Here is a 22426-nt window from a genome sequence, read left to right as displayed (position 1 = left end):
CCGGGGGGGGCAGAAAACTCCAGGCGCCAGGGGATTTTTTTTTCTTTTTTGTTAATTTTTTTTGTTTGTTTGTTTTTTTAGAGATGGGGAGCGACCCATCAGGCAAGGGTCGCTCCCCAGGGGGGCAAATTGTATTTAGACCATTTCTGCCCCCCTGGGGGCAGATTGGCAGAGTTTAAGTTAATCTGCCCCCAAGGGGGCAGAAACCACTATGCACCGGGGATTTGTTTTTTGGCGCCAATGTCACGCAGGGGGAGCGACCCCGTAGGCAAGGGTCGCTCCGGGGGGTGGGGGGTTGGGGGCAAATTTATTTTAGGCCATTTCTGCCCCCCCTGGGGGCAGATCGGCCTATTATTAGGCCGATCTGCCCCCAGGGGGGGCAGTAACCTCTAGGCGCCAGGGGATTTTTTATTTTTTTTTTGGTTTGTTTTTTTAGAGATGGGGAGCGACCCATCAGGCAAGGGTCGCTCCCCTGGGGGGCAAATTGTATTTAGGCCATTTCTGACCCCCTTGGGGGCAGATTGGCCGATTTTAGGTCAATCTGCCCCCAAGGGGGCAGAAACCGCTAGGCACCGGGGATTTGTTTTTGGCGCCAATGTCACGCAGGGGGAGCGACCCCATAGGCAAGGGTCGCTCCCGGGGGTGGTGGGGGTTGGGGGAGAAATTTATTTTAGGCCATTTCTGCCGCCCCCCTGGGAGTTGGGGGGGCAAATTTATTTTAGGGCATTTCTGCCCCCCCCCCCCCCCTGGGGCCGGCTGAGCTACAGGCCATACTCCACAGGTAGGCACTTTGCAAAAAACACCTCTGTTTTCTGTGAAAAAATATGTTGTGTCCACATTGTGTTTTGGGCCATTTCCTTTCGTGGGCGCTAGGCCTACCCACAGAAGTGAGGTACCATTTTTATAGAGAGACTTAGGGGAACGCTGGGTGGAAGGAAATTTGTGGCTCCTCTCAGATTCCAGAACTTTCTGTCACCGAAATGAGAGGAAAAAGTGTTTTTTGGGCCAAATTTTGATGTTTGCAAAGGATTCTGGGTAACATAACCTGGTCAGAGCCCTGCAAGTCACCCCATCTTGGATTCCCCTGGGTTTCTAGTTTTCAAAAATGCGCTGGTTTGCTAGGTTTCCCCAGGTGCCGGCTGAGCTACAGTCCAAAATCCACAGGTAGGCACTGCTTTTTATAAAAAAATGTGATGTGTCCACGTTGTGTTTTGGGCCCTTTCATTTCGTGGGCGCTAGTCCTACCCACACAAGTGAGGTATCATTTTTATCGGGAGACTTGGGGGAACGCTGGGTGGAAGGAAATTTGTGGCTCCTCTCAGATTCCAGAACTTTCTGCCACAGAAATGTGAGGAACATGTGTTTTTTTAGCCGAATTTTGAGGTTTGCAAAGGATTCTGGGTAACAGAACCTGATCCGAGCCCCGCAAGTCACCCCTCCTTAGATTCCCCTAGGTCTCTAGTTTTCAGAAATGCACAGGTTTGGTAGGTTGCCCTAGGTGCCGGCTGAGCTAGAGGCCAAAATCTACAGGTAGGCACTTCGCAAAAAACACCTGTTTTCTTTCAAAAATTTGGATGTGTCCACGTTGCGCTTTGGGGCGTTTCCTGTCGCGGGCGCTAGGCCTACCCACACAAGTGAGGTATCATTTTTATCGGGAGACTTGGGGGAATGCTGGGTGGAAGGAAATTTGTGGCTCCTCTCAGATTCCAGAACTTTCTGTCACAGAAATGTGAGGAACATGTGTATTTTTAGCCAAATTTTGAGGTTTGCAAAGGATTCTGGGTAACAGAACCTGGTCAGAGCCCCGCAAGTCACCCCATCTTGGATTCCCCTAGGTCTCTAGTTTTCAGAAATGCACAGGTTTGGTAGGTTTCCCTAGCTGCCGGCTGAGCTAGAGGCCAAAATCTACAGGAAGGCACTTCGCAAAAAACACCTCTGTTTTCTTTCAAAAATTTGGATGTGTCCACGTTGAGCTTTGGGGCGTTTCCTGTCGCGGGCGCCAGGCCTACCCACACAAGTGAGGTATAATTTTTATCGGGAGACTTGGGGGAACATAGATTAGCAAAACAAGTGTTATTGCCCCTTGTCTTTCTCTACATTTTTTCCTTCCAAATATAGGAGAGTGTGTAAAAAAGACATCTATTTGAGAAATGCCCTGTAATTCACATGCTAGTATGGTCACCCCCGAATTCAGAGATGTGCAAATAACCACTGCTCCTCAACACCTTATCTTGTGCCCTTTTTGGAAATACAAAGGTTTTCTTGATAGCAATTTTTTACTCTTTATATTTCAGCAAATGAATTGCTGTATACCCGGAATAGAATGAAAACGCACTGCAGGGTGCAGCTCATTTATTGGCTCTGGGTTCCTTGGGTTCTTGATGAACCTACAAGCCCTATATATCCCCGCAACCAGAGGAGTCCAGCAGACGTAACGGTATATTGCTTTCGATAATCTGACATTGCAGGGAAAAGTTACAGAGTAAAACGTAGAGAAACATTTATGTTTTTTTCACCTCAATTTCAATATTTTTCTTTTTCAGTTGTTATTTTCTGTAGGAAACCCTTGTAGGATCTACACAAATGCTGAATTCAGAATTTTGTCTACTTTTCAGAAATGTTTAGGTTTCTGGGATCCAGCATTGGTTTCATGCCCATTTCTGTCACTGACTGGAAGGAGGCTGAAAGCACAAAAAATTGCAAAAATGGGGTATGTCCCAGTAAAATGCCAAAATTGTGTTGAAAAATTGGGTTTTCTGATTCAAGTCTGCCTGTTCCTGAAAGCTGGGAAGCTGCTGAGTTTAGCACCGCAAACCCTTTGTTGATGCCATTTTCAGGGGAAAAACCACAAGCCTTCTTCTGCAGCCACTTTTTCCAATTTTTTTGAAAAAAACGAAATTTTCCCTGTATTTTGGCCAATTTCTTGGCCTCCTTCAGGGGAACCCACAAAGTCTGGGTACCTCTAGAATCCCTAGGATGTTGGAAAAAAAGGACGCAAATTTGGCTTGGTTAGCTTATGCGGACAAAAAGTTATGAGGGCCTAAGCGCGAACTGCCCCAAATAGGCAAAAAAAGGCCTGGCACAGGAGGGGGAAAAGGCCTGGCAGCGAAGGGGTTAAGCAGCACAGCAGTCCTTCTTCCTGGCAGGGTCTCCACTGGTCCAGAGATGTACTGAAGAAGTGGTGTCTGAGGTCAAATATTTACACCTGGTTCTTCCTTTGAATTGGGAGACACTTCCAGAGGGTCCCCTTTGACATCCACAGACTTCCTGCCTTCCTGGCTCTGGCTCCAGGAATAGCAACAGGGGATGTGCAGCTCTTTGTGTGGATGGAGCATGCAGCCTGTTGAAGTGTAAGTAGAGCAGTGCCCAACCCCACCCTCCCATCCTTCCATCGATGGCCCAATCAGGAGCACCTAATCTCTGTTCTGTATGACTGCCTAGGATGAATACATAAAACCCAACTGACAACTACACCCAATCATGTGACTCAGGTACAGATTGCAGGCACCTTATGGATGAGGCAGGAAAATGCAACTTTCTAAATGTACGGCATTGGGGGTGTTGGGCCGCTTTACTCAGGAAGGTTGGGCCACTTGAAAATCAAGCAACAATAAATACTTATGCTGATAATTATTTTGTCCACACAGCTTTTGAGAGTGATCAAGTTTTTACTTTTCTTCATCTCATAGTTACTTAGTTAAAACTTTAGAGTATTTTAAACAACACATTTATACACTTTCCATATTGTTAAGAAAAACACTGCACTTTTGATATTATTTTAAGCCCACAAACTAAAAAAACAAAGAACATATATCATATATCATACATCTAACCAATAACAAAACACACTACTATAAACACAATTACATTATACCAGTCATTATTTCGAGAAGTGAATGGAGTTGTCCTATTCTGCTCTATTTTTACTCACACTCCTTATTTAAAAACTGTGTGGACAAAATAATTATCAGCATATGTATTTATTGCTGTCTGATTAACTTTCTAAAAGTGGCATTTTCAGAATTAAAATCTAAAACCTGACTTTACCATAAGTTAGGATTTTAAATTGTATTTCCAGAGAAACCAACATGAAAGGGTTATCTTTTCCCATTTGGAGTTACACTTATAAAATGTAATATGGTAACTCCAATGTTACCATATGGGAGAAATAGGCCTTGTAATACTGAAAAGTTATTTTTTCCCTTCCAGCACGTGTAAAACTTAAAAGTACATGTCCTACTTTTTTTTATATATTTCACCATGCCTCGGCTGACCAGTGCCTACCCTAGGATGTGACTTATATGTATTTAAAAAAAGGAAGGTTCGGTGCCTGGCAAATGGATTATTTTGCAGGGCTGAAATGGCAGTTTAAAACTGCACACATAGGCTCTGCAGTAGCAGGCTTGGGGCATGTGTAGAGGGCTATTTAAGTGGATGGCACAGCCAGTGCTGCAGGCCCACAATCATTATTTAATTTACAGGCCCTTGGGACATGTAATGCACTTTACTAGGGATTTCTAAGTGAACTAAATAAGCCAATTTGTTACAAAGCAATTTAACATGTTTAGAGGAGCGAACACAAGCACTTTAGCACTGGTTAGCAGTGATGAAGTGCACAGAGTCCTAGAGCCAACAAAAAAAACAAATTCAGCAAAAATAGGAGGAGTGAAGGCAAAACGTTTGAGGCTGATCCTGTAGAGAGGGCCAGGTCCAACACAGCCTATTAAATGTAATAAGGTAACTCCAATGTTATCCTAAAGAGAGGTAGGCAGTAATAAAAAATGAATTACATACCCTACTTTTTAAATGTATTGCACCCTGCCCTCTGGACTGTCCAGGGCCTACCTTAGGGGTGGCTTATAAGTATTAAAATGGAAGAATTGGGCCAAGCAAAAGGTTTATTTTGCCACCTGAAAATGGCAGTTTAAAACTGCACACACAGGCTGCAATGGCAAGCCTGAGACAAGTTTAAAAGGGCTACTCAAGTGGGTGGTACCATGGGGCTCATTTACAAGCGGCGTCGCCTATGCATCCCTTTTTGTGATGCTCTGGAGGTGCCGGCTGCTGGCCCATATCAACAACACCACACGAAGCTACTGTGCAAGGCTTTTCATGGCCTGGTAGATATGGAGTAAGGCAACGCAGCGCAAGTCGCTGCGTTGCCTCACTTTGTGTCAAAGAGGAGCTCCGTGAGTTTTGCGTTGGGAGTTCCCACGCAAAACCCATACATTTTGACACATTCCTAGATTTACAAGTTTTTGTAAACCTGAGAATGCATCAAAAGCCTCTGCCCCCTACAGGAGTTGGTAAGGGAGGCACAACAAGGTTAATTATCTTGATTTTTCCTCATTTCTTCCTCTTTCTACATGTGCCACATTCGGAAGCACACATAGTAAGAGTAGAATGCCTCCACTGATTGTTTTGTGCAGGAAGGTGTCCCTTCACACACAAAAACAATCATTCCTACATTTCATACAATCTGGCACCATGGGGCAAGGGGGTCTGCATTGACGCTTGACAGCCAAATGTGCCCTAGCGCAAGGGGAATGGACAGGAATACGCCATATCTCATAGATACAGTGATTTCCTGCCCTTCTATTTTGACTCAGTGCAGCACAGAAAGAATCCTTGCGGAGATTCCCCATTCAAAAACCTTGTAAATGAGGCCCTATCACTGCTTGAGGCTAACTAGTAGTACATATAGTAAATTAAACATGCAAATTTGTTATGAGCTAACTTTATCATGTTGAGAGGAGAGAGCACAAGCACTTCATCACTGATTAGCGGTGGTGAAGTGCACAGAGTTCTAAAGTCTACAAAAACTATTTCACTAGAGGGCCACTCGCAGTCATCTGATCGTGCTAGACTGGGGGAGAGTCACAAAATCAGACTAAGTGTGATGGATGGTAGGCCAAGTACAGGGACTATGTTAGTCCTGCTAAAAAAGTTACCATCTCAAAGTACTTCTGAGCAGTGGTAAAGTACACAGCATTCTAATGCCAACAAACCCAAATTTAGAAATCAAGATGGGTAAAGGCAAAAGGTTCAGGGGTAGACCACACCAAGGATGTCAAGTCTAACAGTCGCCGACTACAGTTCACTCGAAGACCAGTACCCTCACTTCACAGCGGTCCTCTTCTGGCACATGGGTCATGGCTTCAGTGGTGTCATGGGTGACAGCCTGCACTTCATGGTGGTTCACTTCAGGCACATGGGTTCATGACTACAGCGCTCAGACACCAGGGCAATGGCAGTAGCTTCTGTAGGATCATGCAGACACAATTTGCAAATGGTCTCGACTGCCCTGGGGGTATCACACTTCAGTCACTGGCATCCTCTCATCAGGATTCCCACTGAGCCTCACTCTCTCCTCCTCTCAGGAAGCTCTGTCCTTGGAAAGAAGGCAGAAGTTTAGTGCTCCAGACTCAGGTTAAGTGATCATTGCTTTCTGGGTGAAGGTCCCTCACCAGGGAGACTAGCAGACCTTGATCTCCAGTACTGGTTCCAGATGCAAGATGTCTTATCAATCTCACCTCACCTAATGAGACAATGCTTTTCAACAAAGAATGGGGTCAAAACTCAAAAGAGCAAATTGATCAGACCTTGTACCACAATTCTCCATGTTGTGAGCGGTAGGTAGCATGTGGAGAAATTTTCTAAGGGATCTAAGGATCCCAAAATAAGAGCCAGCAAGTTTTTTGGCTTGAGTTTCCAAAGCTCATTTCTCATCAATCCAGAACCATAAGCTCCTAATCGCTGGGGCCATGTTGGGGGGTTCCGCTAATTCTTTAGGCCATCCTAGTTGCCATCCTCTTAGCTTGTCATTTCCAAACACTAAAACCTCTGTTCTGTTGCCATTGAATTTGAGATAGCTCCTTGACATCCAGTCTATAACTTCACTAAGGCAAGAATATTTTGTTAAAAAACATGTTTATTTAAATCGTAGTCTTTAAAATATCTTCTCAAAACAGAACACACACAATTCTAACCAACTGATTAAAATACACATAGCTTTGAAACATTAAAATCAGGACATTTAAATATAAAATATATATATTTTAAAACATCTCACTTTCTTCAAAGGGGGGCTCTTTTCTAATTAATTAGCTTATCGCCATTTAACTGTAGCTGATTATGCACAGACATTAAAAATCTCCCCCAGGTACACATCACATCAGAATATCTCATTTCAGCCAATAATTTAATAGCTTGTCCCTTATCCCTAATATTATATTTAAAACAAATAGGTTTTTAAAAGATCATACTTTGGTATATAAAGCACAAACAATCAATCAGAACAATTGCTGAATTCCCGTTTACATTGAGACCACATTGGCATATTTTCTCTTTGCTTAGGAGAATGCCCTGATTCCCTGATATTACAACTTGATTGAATCCACATCTAAATCTAAGCAAACTGTGTGCATTTTAATATTCAGAAGTCTCCCTAAATAGTGGAAGGTCTCTCCATTTGTCCATGAGCTTAATAAATGGGAGACCGATTGCTTTTTCCGCAGATAAGTGAGATCCGCATCCCTTGAAAACTGCCTTGTAACTTTTTTCAGCTTTGTCTTACTCACCCCTAACTGGTTGATGCCTTCTACAATACTTAGTTTTAGTTCTCTGGCACATATTTCGATCCTGGCTCTAACTGCATGGGGCCAATGTAATTCACTGTGCAATATCACTTGTATGCATAGCAGGGAGATTTCAAGGTGTTCCATACTAACCAAAATTGTATTACCTCTGCCTGTGCTAGAGAAGTCCACCCTGGTAAACCCGTTTCCATTCTAACTGCCTGCAACATAGAGGAGGGGGGTGGAGAGTAACTTTAGGCACCTTGACGTACCAACTCTTTTTACCCCCAAAACTGACCACCTCAGCGTCATAATGAAACTGGGGCCTTATCATGGTTTGGTTGGTAGGCTTTTAACACTGGGCAACATGAAGGCCCCACATATTGGTTATAGAATTTCTTTAGACCACCTACCAAGAATTCAGCTGGAAGGAAACACAACTATTCTCTGGGTAAGAGCCATAATGATTTGAGTGTCGTCAGCAGTCGACATTAAGGCTAGGTGATGGGATTGTACCATATCTGCTAGCGGACAAACATATAAATTAAATGATGTAAGAATCAATGATAAACCTTGAGGTACCCCATGATGTAATGTGTGAACGGAAGAGAGGCAAGAGCCTTCACTCACATGGAAGATTCTGTTCCCTAAGAAGGATTTCAGCCACCAAAGTGCATTCACTGAGACTCTAGGGCCCATATTTAAGAAAAAGTGGTGCATCAGCTATGATATGCAACGTTTTCTGCACCCCCTCTACCGGCACCTAATGACACCATGGTTGGGCCATATTTATAATATGGTGCACCATGGCGGTTGTTAGTACAATAGTGTCAACATTTTTAACACTATTGTGGCAGTTTGCTACACTAACGTCAAAGATTTTGTGTAGCAAAGTGCAAGGAGGCCCATAGTATTCTATGGGTGCATCATTTTAACACCTGCTCTGAGCTGACGTTAAAAATGATGCCACAAATGGTGCAGTGAAATCTGTTAAATTTCACTGTGCCATTTTTGAGGACCTCCTACAGCTGGAACACTCCTCTTGCATACATTATGCCTGGTGCAGGCATAATGTGGCGCAAGGTTTTACAAAGTGGTTCAATGTATGCATTGCACCACTTTGTAAATATGGTCCTGGAAAAAAGCTACCTTAGCGTAAAACAAATTACACTAAGGCAGAGCTAAGCGGTCCAAAGGGCTCTTAAATATGCCCCTAACTTCCTCCATTCTCTGAAGGAGGAGTGGGTGAGACACCGTGTCAAAGGTGGCACTAAGATCCGGCATTATCATGGCCACTGCATCGCCTCAATCTAAAATTGTCTTGATTTCCTCCTTTTGCCACCAATAGCACTGTCTCTGTACTACTCCCCACTCTAAAGCCAGCCTGAGAGGGGTGCAGAATGCCCTGCTCTTCTATGAAACCAGAGGGGTGCTTATTTACATGATTTTCTAAAACCTTGCAAATAAATGTTAGCAAGAAAATGTGTATGTAGCTTTCTGCAACAAGAGGATTAGCTTTAGCATGTTTCCAAGCGCGAGGAATACCACCAGTTAACAGGGAGTGATTGAGACTTTTCATCAGGATGGTTAAAAGAATCTTCCCACCTCTCACTAGAGCATTAGGAGGGGCGAGAGCCAAATGAGAGCCTCATCTAACATGGCTTGTTGGGTTTATATATGTCCTATCTTGGGATGCAGTTGTCAATTCTTCAGACTCTCCAGGCTCTAGGTTTCCAAAATGGAACCCACAGGGCTCCACGTTATGTGCCATCCACAGTCACACACATTTAACCCAGCACCAGCATTAAAGAATCACTTGCTGTCCGGTGCTGCATGCAATCCATTCAGACCAAGTGTGAGTTAAGTACACAGCCAGAAAACATTACACTAATGGGACAGTAGCGCTCACTTTCCTGACACAGGTAAAAAGGACATTCCACTTTATTGATATGAACATAAAAGAAGTAGGCTACTACCACCCTGCTTGTGGCACGTAACTCCATATAAGGGCAGTGGCCGCCCTACCTTCACAAGATGTAGAGATTAGCGTGCTCCGCTCAGTCTAAAGAGACTGCAAAACTGTGAGACAGGCCTAGGGTATAGTGCACATGCATGATCCATAATGTTTGCCCATGACCAAAGATCAGTACCAGAGAACCGGATATCCGTTCAGCTGGGGCACCCAGGGCAGGGATGCACAGTGGTCAACCTGCAGGGAACTCTTCCATCCCAACCTTCGCAGATCCTTCTTACAGTACTCAAATGCCAAGTGCAGAAGATTCAGTTTGCTCGATATCCATTCACAAGACCAGCAGTGTCCTTAGGAAGGCTAAGTAAGGGTTTAGCTTTGTAGGGTTCACCAGCCAGTAGACGACTTACAACACTCCCAGTTCCACTCTGAACAATGGACTAAAAGTTCCCAGGCCCTGACTTACCCACCTTTGAAGTGGTAGCTCTTTGCATTATTGTAAATAGGCCCAAAATGCAATGTGTGAGTGCAAATCCAAGATGGTCAAGATCTTTAACCATACTAAACTTGGACACTGAGGCTAATGGAGTGAGTAGGGAGTGCACTATGGTAATCATAGTGTCCTCCCACATATAACACTGAAATCCAATTAGAGGAAAGTATCCTACCCACATCAAACCCAGAGAAATAAGATTGGCAGAACTAAGGCACAGTCATTCAATATCCAGACACAGGATACACAAGAATTTCCTGGCATCCTGTTTGCTCCCTTTGAAGGGTGCAAATCTTTTACATGTGCTTCAGACAGACTAGTAATGCAGGATTTGACACTGGGGTGGAAACTGTAGAGACACAGACCTCTCCCTGCATTCTCCATTGACCTGAAAGGAGTCAATCCTGTCCATTCAACTCAGCCTATTGTGTGCTCTTGGGAAAAATTTCCCATCTCTCCCACACTTCCTTCAATGCTGAGCACTGGCTCGGAGTAGCTGGAGAGCAAATGCAAATTAGCCCCTTGAAAGCTCAGGCAGGTAAAGGGTGAAGATGTAAAAGTTACTTTTCTTAGTATTTATTCAAAATTCAACTTCAAAATTGAATTGGATTTAAAATAAATATTAAAAATACTGCTTTCATTACTTTTCTAGCTTGTCCCATTCCCAATTTAGCAGTATTAGTATTGTATTCTTCATTCTGATTTTCTAAATTGGACAGCTAGGAGTGCTGCAGTGAAAATAACTTTTGGGCTGACTTGGTGGTGTTTCAACATGGTACCATTTATTATCTACATGTTCCACCTTTAAATGCCATGAGCCCTACCTTATGCGCTACAAGGATTAACTTGGACGGACTTACTAATACTCAAAAAGGAGATTTTTACCTCTTAAATAGGGTTATTTTAGCATGTACCACTGCAGATTTTCTTATGCAACTGTCACTCTACAGTGGTAGGCCTGAAGCCCTGTTTTCCTTTGTTATACTAGTGAATGGCACTATGAGTGCTGCAGTTCACAGGTGACATTTAACTTTCATGCCATTGGTGTATTTCCACACCTTATACTGTGGTTTTATAGAAAAGTTAAGGTTGCCAATTAAGAGTTAGACAATTTTGTCAAAACCTTTACACATTAGGGCTCCTGCACTAGGGCCTGTTTAGCAGTGTCCCAGTAACAGAGTAAAAAAAAACAGCAGCATGAGTCCAGAAAAATAGGGGTGATCAAGCAAAAAGGAGCACTTTCCTACAACCAGTCTAAATAAACATAACAAAACAAACACAAAACAGAATAATGCGGCCTAAATCAAAACAGTATCACAACAAAATGTAATAGAACAAATATGCACAAATGTTCTGCCACACACTTCCGCCCGATAAACCTGCTTTCATAACATAGTGGTAAAATGTGCTTGCAACAGTCGCAGTTCTACTTACTAACAAAGACATATAATATCTCAGTCAATCATATTTTCTGACTTGCTCCATAGTTAGGAATAAGATCTAAACAATTTTGTCTGATATTGCTTTCAAAACATGAGCCTGAGCACAGGGTAAAGGCCAATGCATTTCCCATCAAGTTCAGAGTGGATGAAGAGTGCTTAAGGTAAAAAGTGTGCCATTTCAGAAACAAGTGCTTGGCAGCCAAGGGAAGAAGCCAAGGGAAGAAGAGCCCAAAGCCTTAAGATATGTCCAGGATAACAGTGTCTTGGAATGCAGTTCTAGCACAATTGGAGGTAGACAGTGCCAATCAAATAATAAAGGCCTTCAGCCATATTATGATGGGTTCCTCTGGTGGAGAGCAGAGTGCTTGTTTTAATGCACCTGCAGTGCCTAAATTCAATTAATTTAACTTGATATTTCTCTGAGTTAGAGCATTATTTTAGACAGTACTGCTGAAAAAAAGGCAAACCTTTCCCACTGTTTCTAAACTATGTTGTCTGAAAATGAAACTCTAATATCAGGTTATATGAATTGACTTTGCACACTGTAGGCACATAAACACAGGTGCTGGGCTTCTGCCCCTGGCATTTAAGTGATACTTTAAAGAACACAGGGTCACTTGAGTGAGTCAGACATTTAGATATTTCTGGAGCAGGTGTTCAGTATGTTTTTGAAGGAGGGCGTTGATAGGTCTATTCTCTTTTGAAAAATAGGACGTTTCCCACTTTTGGGCTGATGTCGGCATCTGCCAACCTCTAAATAGGGCCTGCTGTCTTTTAGGAACTTTTTTGACTTCTGGGCTAGTCTTGCTTCATGCTTCCACTTTGGAAAGGCAAGCCATATTTTTCTTTAATCATAAATGTCTCTATGAAGACTAAAAAGCCAGGTATTCAAAGCAGTTATTTGGTTACAAAAGCTCTAATTTGGAGTTTGCAACCGAAAAACTGAATTTACCAACATACTAATTCTGTTATGGGAATCTATAGCTTTTTACTGACTCCTAAAATGGGATTAAAAATTGTAAGGAATCGCTATTTGGAAGGGGCATGTCTGGGCTTTCCTCACAAGAAGTGATTTCTACTCATATGTATCAATGTCTCAGGCCTAAAATAGAGGTTGTCAGCCATTCAAACGTTACCGACCCCTATGTAGGGGTGGTGACCCATTTGCAAAAGGGCAGAGGTGCCATGTGCTTCTTCCCCATTTGTGAATGTTAAAAAAATGTGATTGGAAGTAGGAAGTGGTTAATTGGACCACTGCAAACTTAAAAACAAACAAATAATAGTAAATATTTATTTTAAATGCACATCATTTCGCAATAATCTTTGCTGGCTGAATAAACAGGGGTGACTCCTCCGCAGTGGGAAAGGGGCATTGCCCCCCTCGCTGAGCCAGCAGATGAAAAATAAAACGATAGCTTGCTATCGTTTTATTTTTCATCATTTTTCAACTGCTGGCTCAGCCAAAGAGTGTACAGAGAGGGGCAGGGCTGGGCCACAGGAGGTGGGAGTGGGGAGGAGGGGAGAGAACACTAAGTGCGCATGTGTGTATGGCCGGCTGCCCAAACACACATGCACACTTAGGTTTCTCCAACCCGGCTGTATACCCAGCAGAGCTGGAGAAACAGCACATACCCCAGGCTTGTGTCTGAGTGGCACTCTGAGCCGCTCAGACCAATCCTGATGCTGCTTACATGCCATGTGTGGCATGTAAGCAATGCCAGGATTGCTGAGGAGCCTGTGCTGGTGGTGTCCCAGCAAATGCTGGGACACCACAAGAAGAGCAAGGCGGCTGGAGGCGGTGGGAGACAGCGGCATGAGGGAAATGATAAGTGTTGTGATTTTTTCAAAATATTGTTGTTTCCCCTGTGACCGCCCTGTCATCCCCTCACCCAGCCCCCCCCTCTTGATATCTGCGGTGGCCGAGCTGTGCATAAATACTGGCCGCAGTTTGCTATCAGTATTTTACAACTGAGCTATTCATACATCTGGCCCATATTTACTTGAATGGTCACATTGTTTACATTTTAATAGTGACTTTTTATCTCTTTTAATGAAAAGAATATTATTGGAAGTGCAGCACTGATTTTGTGCATGCAACACATCTCAAATGTAATTTGAAATCTAGTCAAGTCCTAATGCATAGCATTCTCTGTGTATTGCAAACAGAATTATAACTGAGTATGGGTCACTTATAAAATTGAAATGCCTAACAACTTGTTTTCTCAACAATGCACTCTTTTTGTAGACATACTGCACAACCATATATGCTCTAGATATCCTAGCCAAAACAAATAAGCAAGATCAAGTTATCACCATTAATACACATATCAGGATATTTCCATCCTCTTAATAGTTTCACTAGCTTTTTCATGCCACCTGCTTTTACCAGTTTGTTTAATGTAAATTAGCCCTACAGCCTCTCACCTACCAGCAGGATATAGTCATTGTCAATATATAGAATTATTGATGGGTAACAGTTCTGAGTGACACAAAACAGACAATGAGAGTGAAGTTTGAGCTGTCTATGATGTCACTCAGAACTCCAAGGCAAAAAACATCTCTGTAATTCACTTTTTACCCATCTATATTTTTATGTTCTGTACGGCCCTCAAAAACGTCTGCCCCTGCTTTCAAGTATTATGTAGTTTTAGAGGAGTAATGGGGAGACATACATAAAATAGACTCTCATCCGTGTCCCAAATTAAAAAAATAAATAGATTGCACCCTGCCCCCCACCCCCACCACTTTCTGAGGCTTTCTTTTCCTCTACTGCAGAAGCTGCACTGCTCCGACAGGCTATTAGGGAGCCCAGCCAGAGCAGTCTGAAATTCCTTCATGATGTAGCAACTGTGGGTAACAGATTTTGTTAACAACTATTGCTAAGTCATATCAGTGAGTGAGTTACTGGATTTGAATCCAGTTATTCGCACTAGTTGTTGTCTACCAGAGCCATATGTAACATTAAGATAATACACAACTTAGGGGGTCATTCTGACCCTGGCTGTCTATGACCGCCAGGGTCGCGGATGACTGAAGCACCGCCAACAGGCTGGCGGTGCTTCAAAGCCCATTCCGACCGCGGGTCCGGCGGATTCCCGCCGGATTTCCCCCGGCTGGGCTAATCCTCCATGGCGGCGCTGCTTGATTCCGACCCCCTTCCCGCCAGCCTGTTTTTGGCGGTTTTCATCGCCAGGAAGAGGATGGCGGGAACGGGTGTCCTGGGGCCCCTGGGGGCCCCTGCACTGCCCATGCCATTGGCATGGGCAGTGCAGGCGCCCCCTAACAGGGCCCCAGCATGCTTTTCACTGTCTGCTTAGCAGACAGTGAAAAGCGCGACGGGTGCAACTGCACCCGTCGCACACTTGCAAAATCGCCAGCTCCATTCGGAGCCGGCTTCAGTGTTGCAGGCCGCCTTCCCGCTGGGCCGGCGGGCGCTAACTATGTTAGCGCCCGCCGGCCCAGCGGGAAGGTCGGAATGGCCCCAGCGGTCTTTTGACCGCGGAGCGGCCATATGGCGGTTCCCGCCTGTCGGGTGGCGACCGCCACCCGCCAGAGTAGGAATGAGGGCCTTAGTCTCCAATCATGACATGAGTAGAGCAGAATCTATATGGAATGCCACCCTCTCAAGAATAAGTTGGCCATTGTTTCTGCACCCTGATTTTCTGGTTAATGGAACATTGGACTTATTTCACCACCCAGTAAAATTGCTTTGAGAAAGGGCTGTATTGTATTTTTGACCAATCGGCGGCCTTCGCCTAACTCTCTGCCAAGGCACAGGGGAGAATATAAAGTCTATCCCTACCCTCTGTTAAGCAACCTCCTCCCACACCTTCCCCTGCCATCAGCACCCATCCCCCTCACACCTCACCAGCAGTGCCATACACAGACGTCCTTGCACACATTTACAGCCTGCTCAGACCATATGGTAAATGTGTGTAATAAACACCTCAGAATTGGGAATTCTATATTGAACTATACCTGGTACAGCTGTGTTAGCACTGTTATTCCGCGTTCTGTCAGGGTTGATCATTATTGCAGGAAGTCCTTATGAAAATTCCAGGTGGTATCAAAAATCTGATGTTTTTACATGGATTTCTGCAGTACTCATATTCTGGGCTGTAGTGGCTACAGACACTGCTAAATATAGAATTACACCCCTCATAAGAACTCACTTACAGGAAATGATAACCATTATTGTAGTGGTCTCAGCTGTTGCTTGGTTTAGAGCAGGGCAATTTTATAAACCCTTCTACTTGGCACCTGGAGGTTTATGTCCTTGGTCTAGAATATAACACAGTACAACACAATAATGATTTATTGACATTACATATCAATCCGACTGTTGCCAGTGCTATAAGGAGCCACATGATGCCAGACATTTATAGGGCCAACCTTCGCAATCAACCACATAAATTGATAATACAAGTAAAGATAGTGCACAATTGTAGTAAAGACTAAAAAGAGGCAAAAGGACTACCTGCTGTGTGCAAAAATGTTGCATGCTACATGTAATCCAGTACAATTTATGGCAGTTGAGAAGCATCTGTGAAACTTGCACTATATCAATGAAACCACGAGAATTATCCATTATATCAAAAGGCCACTTAGGCCGGTTTCATCATGGTGCTTAGGAAAGGCATTAGGTAGATAGCCTGCAAAATGTCTGCTGTGGAAGCACTAGTGTGTTACTGATAATATAGACTATAATGTCCAATACATACCCTTGTTGAACAGATGTTTAAGTTGTTTTTCATGCAAGCATTTTTAACCATTTAAACGTTTTAGTATGTCAGCATAAAACGTGCTTCCTTTTCATTTTTGCAGCAGCTTACGTGCATGCTTCAAGAATGATCTTACCAATGGCCTGAGTTCTGGATGCGTCAAAATGTATCCATTGTTGGTGATCGCAAAGGCATAACCATGTATGCCCAACTGAAAAAAGAATGAGAAAGAAAAAGAACCCTTAGATAAGATGAACTCCAAAGAAATCGGAAAATGAAATGTGTTGCAACATGTAAAGTACCCAATTTAAATCCTACGTTTGATCATTTCCAGCACTACATATTTCATGAGTGCCAAGCATAAAACCATAATTATAGCTCAATTACTGTATTTTTTTTTAAATAGCTGCATTACCTTGTACCAAGTGCTTTTATTGAATAAAGGGAACATTAGACTAGATGACAGTCATGTGTAGCATATGTATCCTTGTCTTCAAATTCCTTGTAAAAATGCTCACAAAAGTAACACAAAGTAATGTTATTAACATATTAGTTGTATTAATTAGGTGTATTCATTCATTATATTAACAAATTAGCAGTAGCAAAAGTTTTATTTGTCTCTTCCCGTACAGTTTATTCTCAAGGGCAATGAACAGTACATCATTTGTTTAAAAAAACACACCCTAAAATAAAAAAAGTAATGAAATCATTTAGTTTTAAGTTCCTTATTGCAATTCTAAAACCGTGTACATATAAAAGTTAATACTGCAATAATCATCATTAATTAACAATTGCATCACATCCAATATCGTTTTGACATTCTGGCCCTAATTACGAGTGGCACAGTCCAGGGGTGAATTTACCACACTGAATTTGCGTGCATATTTATTGTAGCGAGCAGTAAAATCACAGCAGTCGCAGGCAGTCATGAATTTAACCCTGTGGAATGGGGAATACCATGTGTGGCCTATTTTCCCAACCTTAAGACCACGTGGAATTTGCCATTTCATGGCCTTTTTCCATATACATTTACCACTTGCTCTAAGAATGTGGTAATGTATGTGGGGCAGAGACAGGGGGCAAGGTGAGAGGAGGGGGATGGAGAAGGGAAGTGGTAGTTTTTTTGTAGTGGGGGGATCAATGTATGTTTCCCCCGTTATGAAAAAAGCATCTGGAGACGTGGCTACTTCTTCAGCTGAAATTTTAAAAATTGGGTTTGGTTGTTCGATACCTGGTAAGACAGTGGCAGAAATAGCTAGCCACCACTAATGAGGAGGAGTGAAATTAATCAGCACCATATCTATTTTAAACAAAGGGAATAGCCATCATTTCCTTAAGGCTATTAGACCAAGACATAGGATTATGAATAATGGTCTTTATATCTAATGAACAAATATAGCATATCCAATATATTTCAGAATATGTTTAAGCGTTCTCATTTGATTAAACCGCAGTTTCATAAATAACACAATAATTTGTGGGACATAAAACTGTCAAATAATGTTGAGGTTAAACAAAATACGATGATCATGTAGGGTTCGTACAATCTTCAAAATTACATTATGATCTTAGGAATGATGCCGGATTGTTTCCTTACATCATGTTTTAAATACAGTAAATATGGTAGATTACCAAATGTCAGCAAGACTGCATTGTTGCAGACCTGCAGAGACAGTATTGATACGTTTTGTGTTTCAATATAGAGTTAACCATATAAGGCCAACCAATGAAGGATCAGAAGCATAGTGTAACATCCACAAATATTTTAATTTTCACTTCATTTATATTCCCTGTGACATTAACCCTGCCCAATTCTAATCATACAAGACATAGCAGAGTTGATGTATACAGTTGAAATGTTAGAGATGATCGTTAGTGGAAATTTGAAAGCTTGGCTGAGCCCAAAGCTTTCGAGTGATAGTAAGGCCAGAGCAAACAACTTGAAGAAGGGCCAGTGACTCTTCAGCTAACTTGCAAACATTTATGTGTCAGTCTGGGCTCTCAAATATCCATGAGTCAGAAAGGTAGATAGGGAAGACTACACAATATTTTTATGTTATCTTTTTTGTATGTGGGATGGAGGCATTGAAATACCATGTATATTCCTTTGTATTTTCAAGTCATTCTGGAGAAAGCATGCTCTTCCAGAGCAGCTAGAGAGTTATTCTGCCTGCTGTGAGACATAGTCAAATAACTATGTCTGTGTATATGTCACTGTAATAGCGAACATGCAGCTGCAGCATGAATGTGTAAAGTTGTAAAGTTCTACTTATAGTATTTAACAAACGCACACACACATCCATGTTCAAAGTGGAGAGCTTGCAACTGTTAAAAAGTGCATGTTTAGAGGTCCTTTGAGACTGTGGGAAATGTTACATCTGCTGGAAAGGGGGTGCTTCAGACAATGGGTGGGGGAGTTCACCTTGTGGTAGCGTTAGACCTGTGAGGTTTAGGGTGGTCTTCCCCCAAACCTTTTGCCTGTTTGCCTCACGTTTGCGGCATCTTTTTACTGGCTTTAGAAGTCTGAGACTTTGCCACTGTTGACCAGTGCTAAAGTGTACGTTCTTCTCCCCTAAACATGGTAGCACTGGTGTATCCACAATTGGCATATTTAATTCACTTGTAAGACCCTTTTAAAGTGGTATACCATATATTTAGCATTTGTAAATTAATTGCTGTCAGTGAGCCTGCAGCACTGATTTTGCCACCTACTTGAGTAGGCCATAAAACATGGCTCAGGCCTGCCACTGCTGAGCCTGTGTGTGCAATTTCACTGGCACTTAGACTGGACATGTAAAACTAAGGGTGGGGGGCGGAACTCGCAGAGTTTTACTCAGTGGAATTCTGAGGGGTTACCTACAAACTCCACAATATTCTGCAGAGATCCACTTGCAGCAGAATTCCAGTCCACCAACTTCAGTACACAATTGACTCTTCCCTATATTTCAAAGCAGGATATTGGAATAAGAAAACCACGTGCTGGGGAAAACTCAATTTGTTTCAGGGCATTATATTTTGTTTTTAACTAATAGACTTACACTTTGGTAGTTTGTTTTGTGGTGTGGGTACCATGAAAATGGCTCCAACACAGCAAAGCTTCAATGCCTTCAGAAAAGGCACAGTGGCAGCGCTTCTGCTGACAGAACAGAGACCTCTGTTGGCTTGGCGTAGATCTCTAAATAAGGTAAGATGTACTCCATCAGAGCAGAGGAGTACAGCGCTTAGCTGACTTGGTGGAAAAGAGTGCAGTACGCCACATTTTCTTTGAAGTCTTCAGCATCTACATGAATCAAATTTTAAACTTCCCTTTGTACCAGTGAGATTTCTGTGAACTAGAAAACACAAAGAAATTAAGCTACTGCACATAGCAGAAGGGGTATACAGAGACACACCAGCTGAAGGAGGTTAGATCACAACTATTACCACATTTAGCAGCACAGTATCCAGAGTAAGGTGTCAGTCATGCCATTTACATGTATATGTCTTCACACAAATTAACCTGAAACCCTAGGTTTCTATTGAAGGAAGAGGAGAGACAGAGCTAAGAAGCCATTTTAAGAGCACACAATATCCAATATTTGATTAGAATTTTGGGTTTATAGCCAGGATGCCACTACTTAATGTATTTATATTTTACCCTAGGATAATGCCACATATAATATTGGAAGCTTGATTCAGTTCAAAATTCGTCAAGTGATGCTGACAGGCCCATTTTTGGCAAAAACAAAAATGTATTTCAATTACTGTTAAAATTAGATTTTAAAGTTAGATTAATTTATTGATAAATTAATGGAAAAATTATACCGTTTGTATAAAAGGCCATGCAAACTAAGGGCCTAATTATGAGTTTGCAGGTCTTGTCATCACCGTCACGGTGGCCCCTGGAACCCCGGCCACCGCCTAGATAGTCTGCTAGTCGGATTGCGATGTTGGCAGTTTGCTGAACTAGAGACGGCCGGGGTTCCACCAGCACCGCCAGCCATTTGCCTACCACCATGACAGTGGCTGGGAAATAGCAGCTGTCAGAGGGCGAAGCAGACAAGGGGAAGTGCTTTACTGTCGAGCCGACAGTGGCAGGGAGACCGTCTGCTTTGAGATGGTGGAACCGAAGGAAATAGGGTGCCATCTCCCCCACTCCATTCTTTTCCCTTTAGCCTCTGATGTGGACCCCTTCGTCCAGAGCCCCCCCTTCACATCAGCAAATCCAGCTCACAGATAGAGACCAAAATATCCAGGTAAGTACTCTTTCACATTTACTGCCATTGACTGGATTGGGCATATATGGCCCAGACTCCGGCAATGGAATGGCACTTGTACAAAGTATATTTATACATGTTAAGCATGTGTAAATTTTTTTGTTATTTGCATTGACACATATGGAAATATATACCTGTATTGCTGACCGCATCGACTGCTGTTAAGGACACCACCGCTAGGAGGGGGGTAACATAGTAATATGGCAGGTGGGAGACCGCCACCTCAGTGGTCTTTTTGGGACTACCACTGTTGGGGTATGGCAGTGCCACCACCAAACTCGTAATCATGCCCTAAATTTGTGTTTGGTGTTTAGTAGATCAACATACATTTTTGGTGTTTTGCTTTGATTTTGTCTTAAAAACATTACATTTCTGTATGAACAGATGGGTACAGAAAAACATGGCGGAGGCTCAGATTCAATTCTGTCCTGATGCTACCAATACCTCAATGGGGAAAATTCCTTGAATGGGTGCATTACAGAACATTCCCATGGTTAATCAAAAAACAAGTATACAGAGTAATGTATGCACATGACAAAAATATAGGAATCCCAAAGACAATGGTTTTGGTAATCTCTGCATGCTTTTGGAAGAACTCTTCTAAGTAATTGTTGTTTGCCTTTGACTGATATGCACTACTAAATTGTATGTCTCTTGCTAGTAATATATGGCTAGTAAAAATATTCATGGGAAGTCGTGGATGAGCTTAGTGTAGCTAATTGCATCTTTTCTCTAGCTGGAGTTTGGAAAGTTAAGGCTTGTGGGTTTAGGGAATCTTCCTGTCATGCGAAATGAAAGAGAGGTCAGAGTCTCAATACAAACTATGAATTAAGTTACGCACCTTATCAATAAAACCAATACAGGTAAACCAATTGTTCCACCAACAATATTGTTTTTAGAAATATTGGGTTTGTGAATTAAAGGTATTCATATTCTAGGCTAAAGTACAGAGAAGCAGCATTTTTGCCATTAGCTATGAATATGCTCCTCCACACAAACTTCTGAGGGTAGATAAAAAAAAAATGAATTACTTTTTCTTTAATCCAAAAGCATCTTCCGTATCACCTTTATTGCCTTCTCCTAGAGGAAAGACTACTCTCGGGAGACATAATGGTTGTGTCGTGGCACAACACTATGGCAATATGGTTAATCCATAAAACACCTTAAGTGGGCCAAAACACATTAATAATGAGTAAGATATATACATATATATATATATATATATATATATATATATATATATATATATGTATATATATTACCTTTTGCGTTCACCAGTAGGTAGTTATAGTTAGGACCTAGTTTCCATAGACAAAGTGTTTTTTGACTTGGTTATATCTTTGGCACTGTTTGACGAATATTCAGGAAATGTTCCCCAAAAAAGTGTCAAGTTGGGTCTTGTTCACTAAAAGCTGTGGGGTGATCCACCAAGTGGGGACTGAGAAAATGGAGAGAAGCTCGAACCACTGGATAGAATTACACCACAATTGGCAGAAAGGTATCTTTTGGTCCAGAAAGCGTGCTTTTTGTTATTTGGTGTAAATTCATTCAGTAGCTTTCGAGATATTATAGAAAGTCCAAATTTGCATATCTAGAAGCGAGAATAGTTGGTGAATAGTCACAATCTTGTGCAGAGATCTGATTGGCTGCCAACCCTTCAATCAGGAAGTGTGGGATTGGCCTTCAGCCGAGTCCCAGAAAAATACAAAAAAAAGAAATGGGGCAGGTTATGAATACCCTAACTCCCTAGCGTGGGCATTGGGGTCCCCGTGGGATCCCTCCAGGGCAAAAAAGCATTTTTTTTTAATTAATGGCAAAGTTCCCCAATATTCATGAATATCACTGTGAATTTTAAAAAAACACCTATGGTCTCCTGCGCTTGTTATAATTGTAGCCCTGGGGTGAGCCAGGTCAGTGGGGCATGGCAAATTGTAAGTAAACAAATGGAGGAGGGCACACAGGTCCCCC

General features: G+C 42.4%; 1 protein-coding gene across 2 annotated transcripts in view; it reads right to left on the bottom strand.

Moving 5' to 3' along the window:
• The window catches only part of CACNA2D3 (calcium voltage-gated channel auxiliary subunit alpha2delta 3), a 2455990-nt gene that overhangs the window by 854395 nt on the left and 1579169 nt on the right, over positions 1-22426 (bottom strand). For both annotated transcript variants that reach the window (XM_069206447.1, XM_069206449.1), the window contains exon 17: positions 16339-16413. In XM_069206447.1, the coding sequence (XP_069062548.1) occupies positions 16339-16413 (75 nt within the window). The remainder of the gene's footprint in view (positions 1-16338; positions 16414-22426) is intronic.

Source organism: Pleurodeles waltl, chromosome 9 (genome assembly GCF_031143425.1).
Source record: "Pleurodeles waltl isolate 20211129_DDA chromosome 9, aPleWal1.hap1.20221129, whole genome shotgun sequence".
NCBI lineage: Eukaryota > Metazoa > Chordata > Amphibia > Caudata > Salamandridae > Pleurodeles > Pleurodeles waltl.
This window is presented reverse-complemented; position numbering and strand designations above follow the sequence as displayed.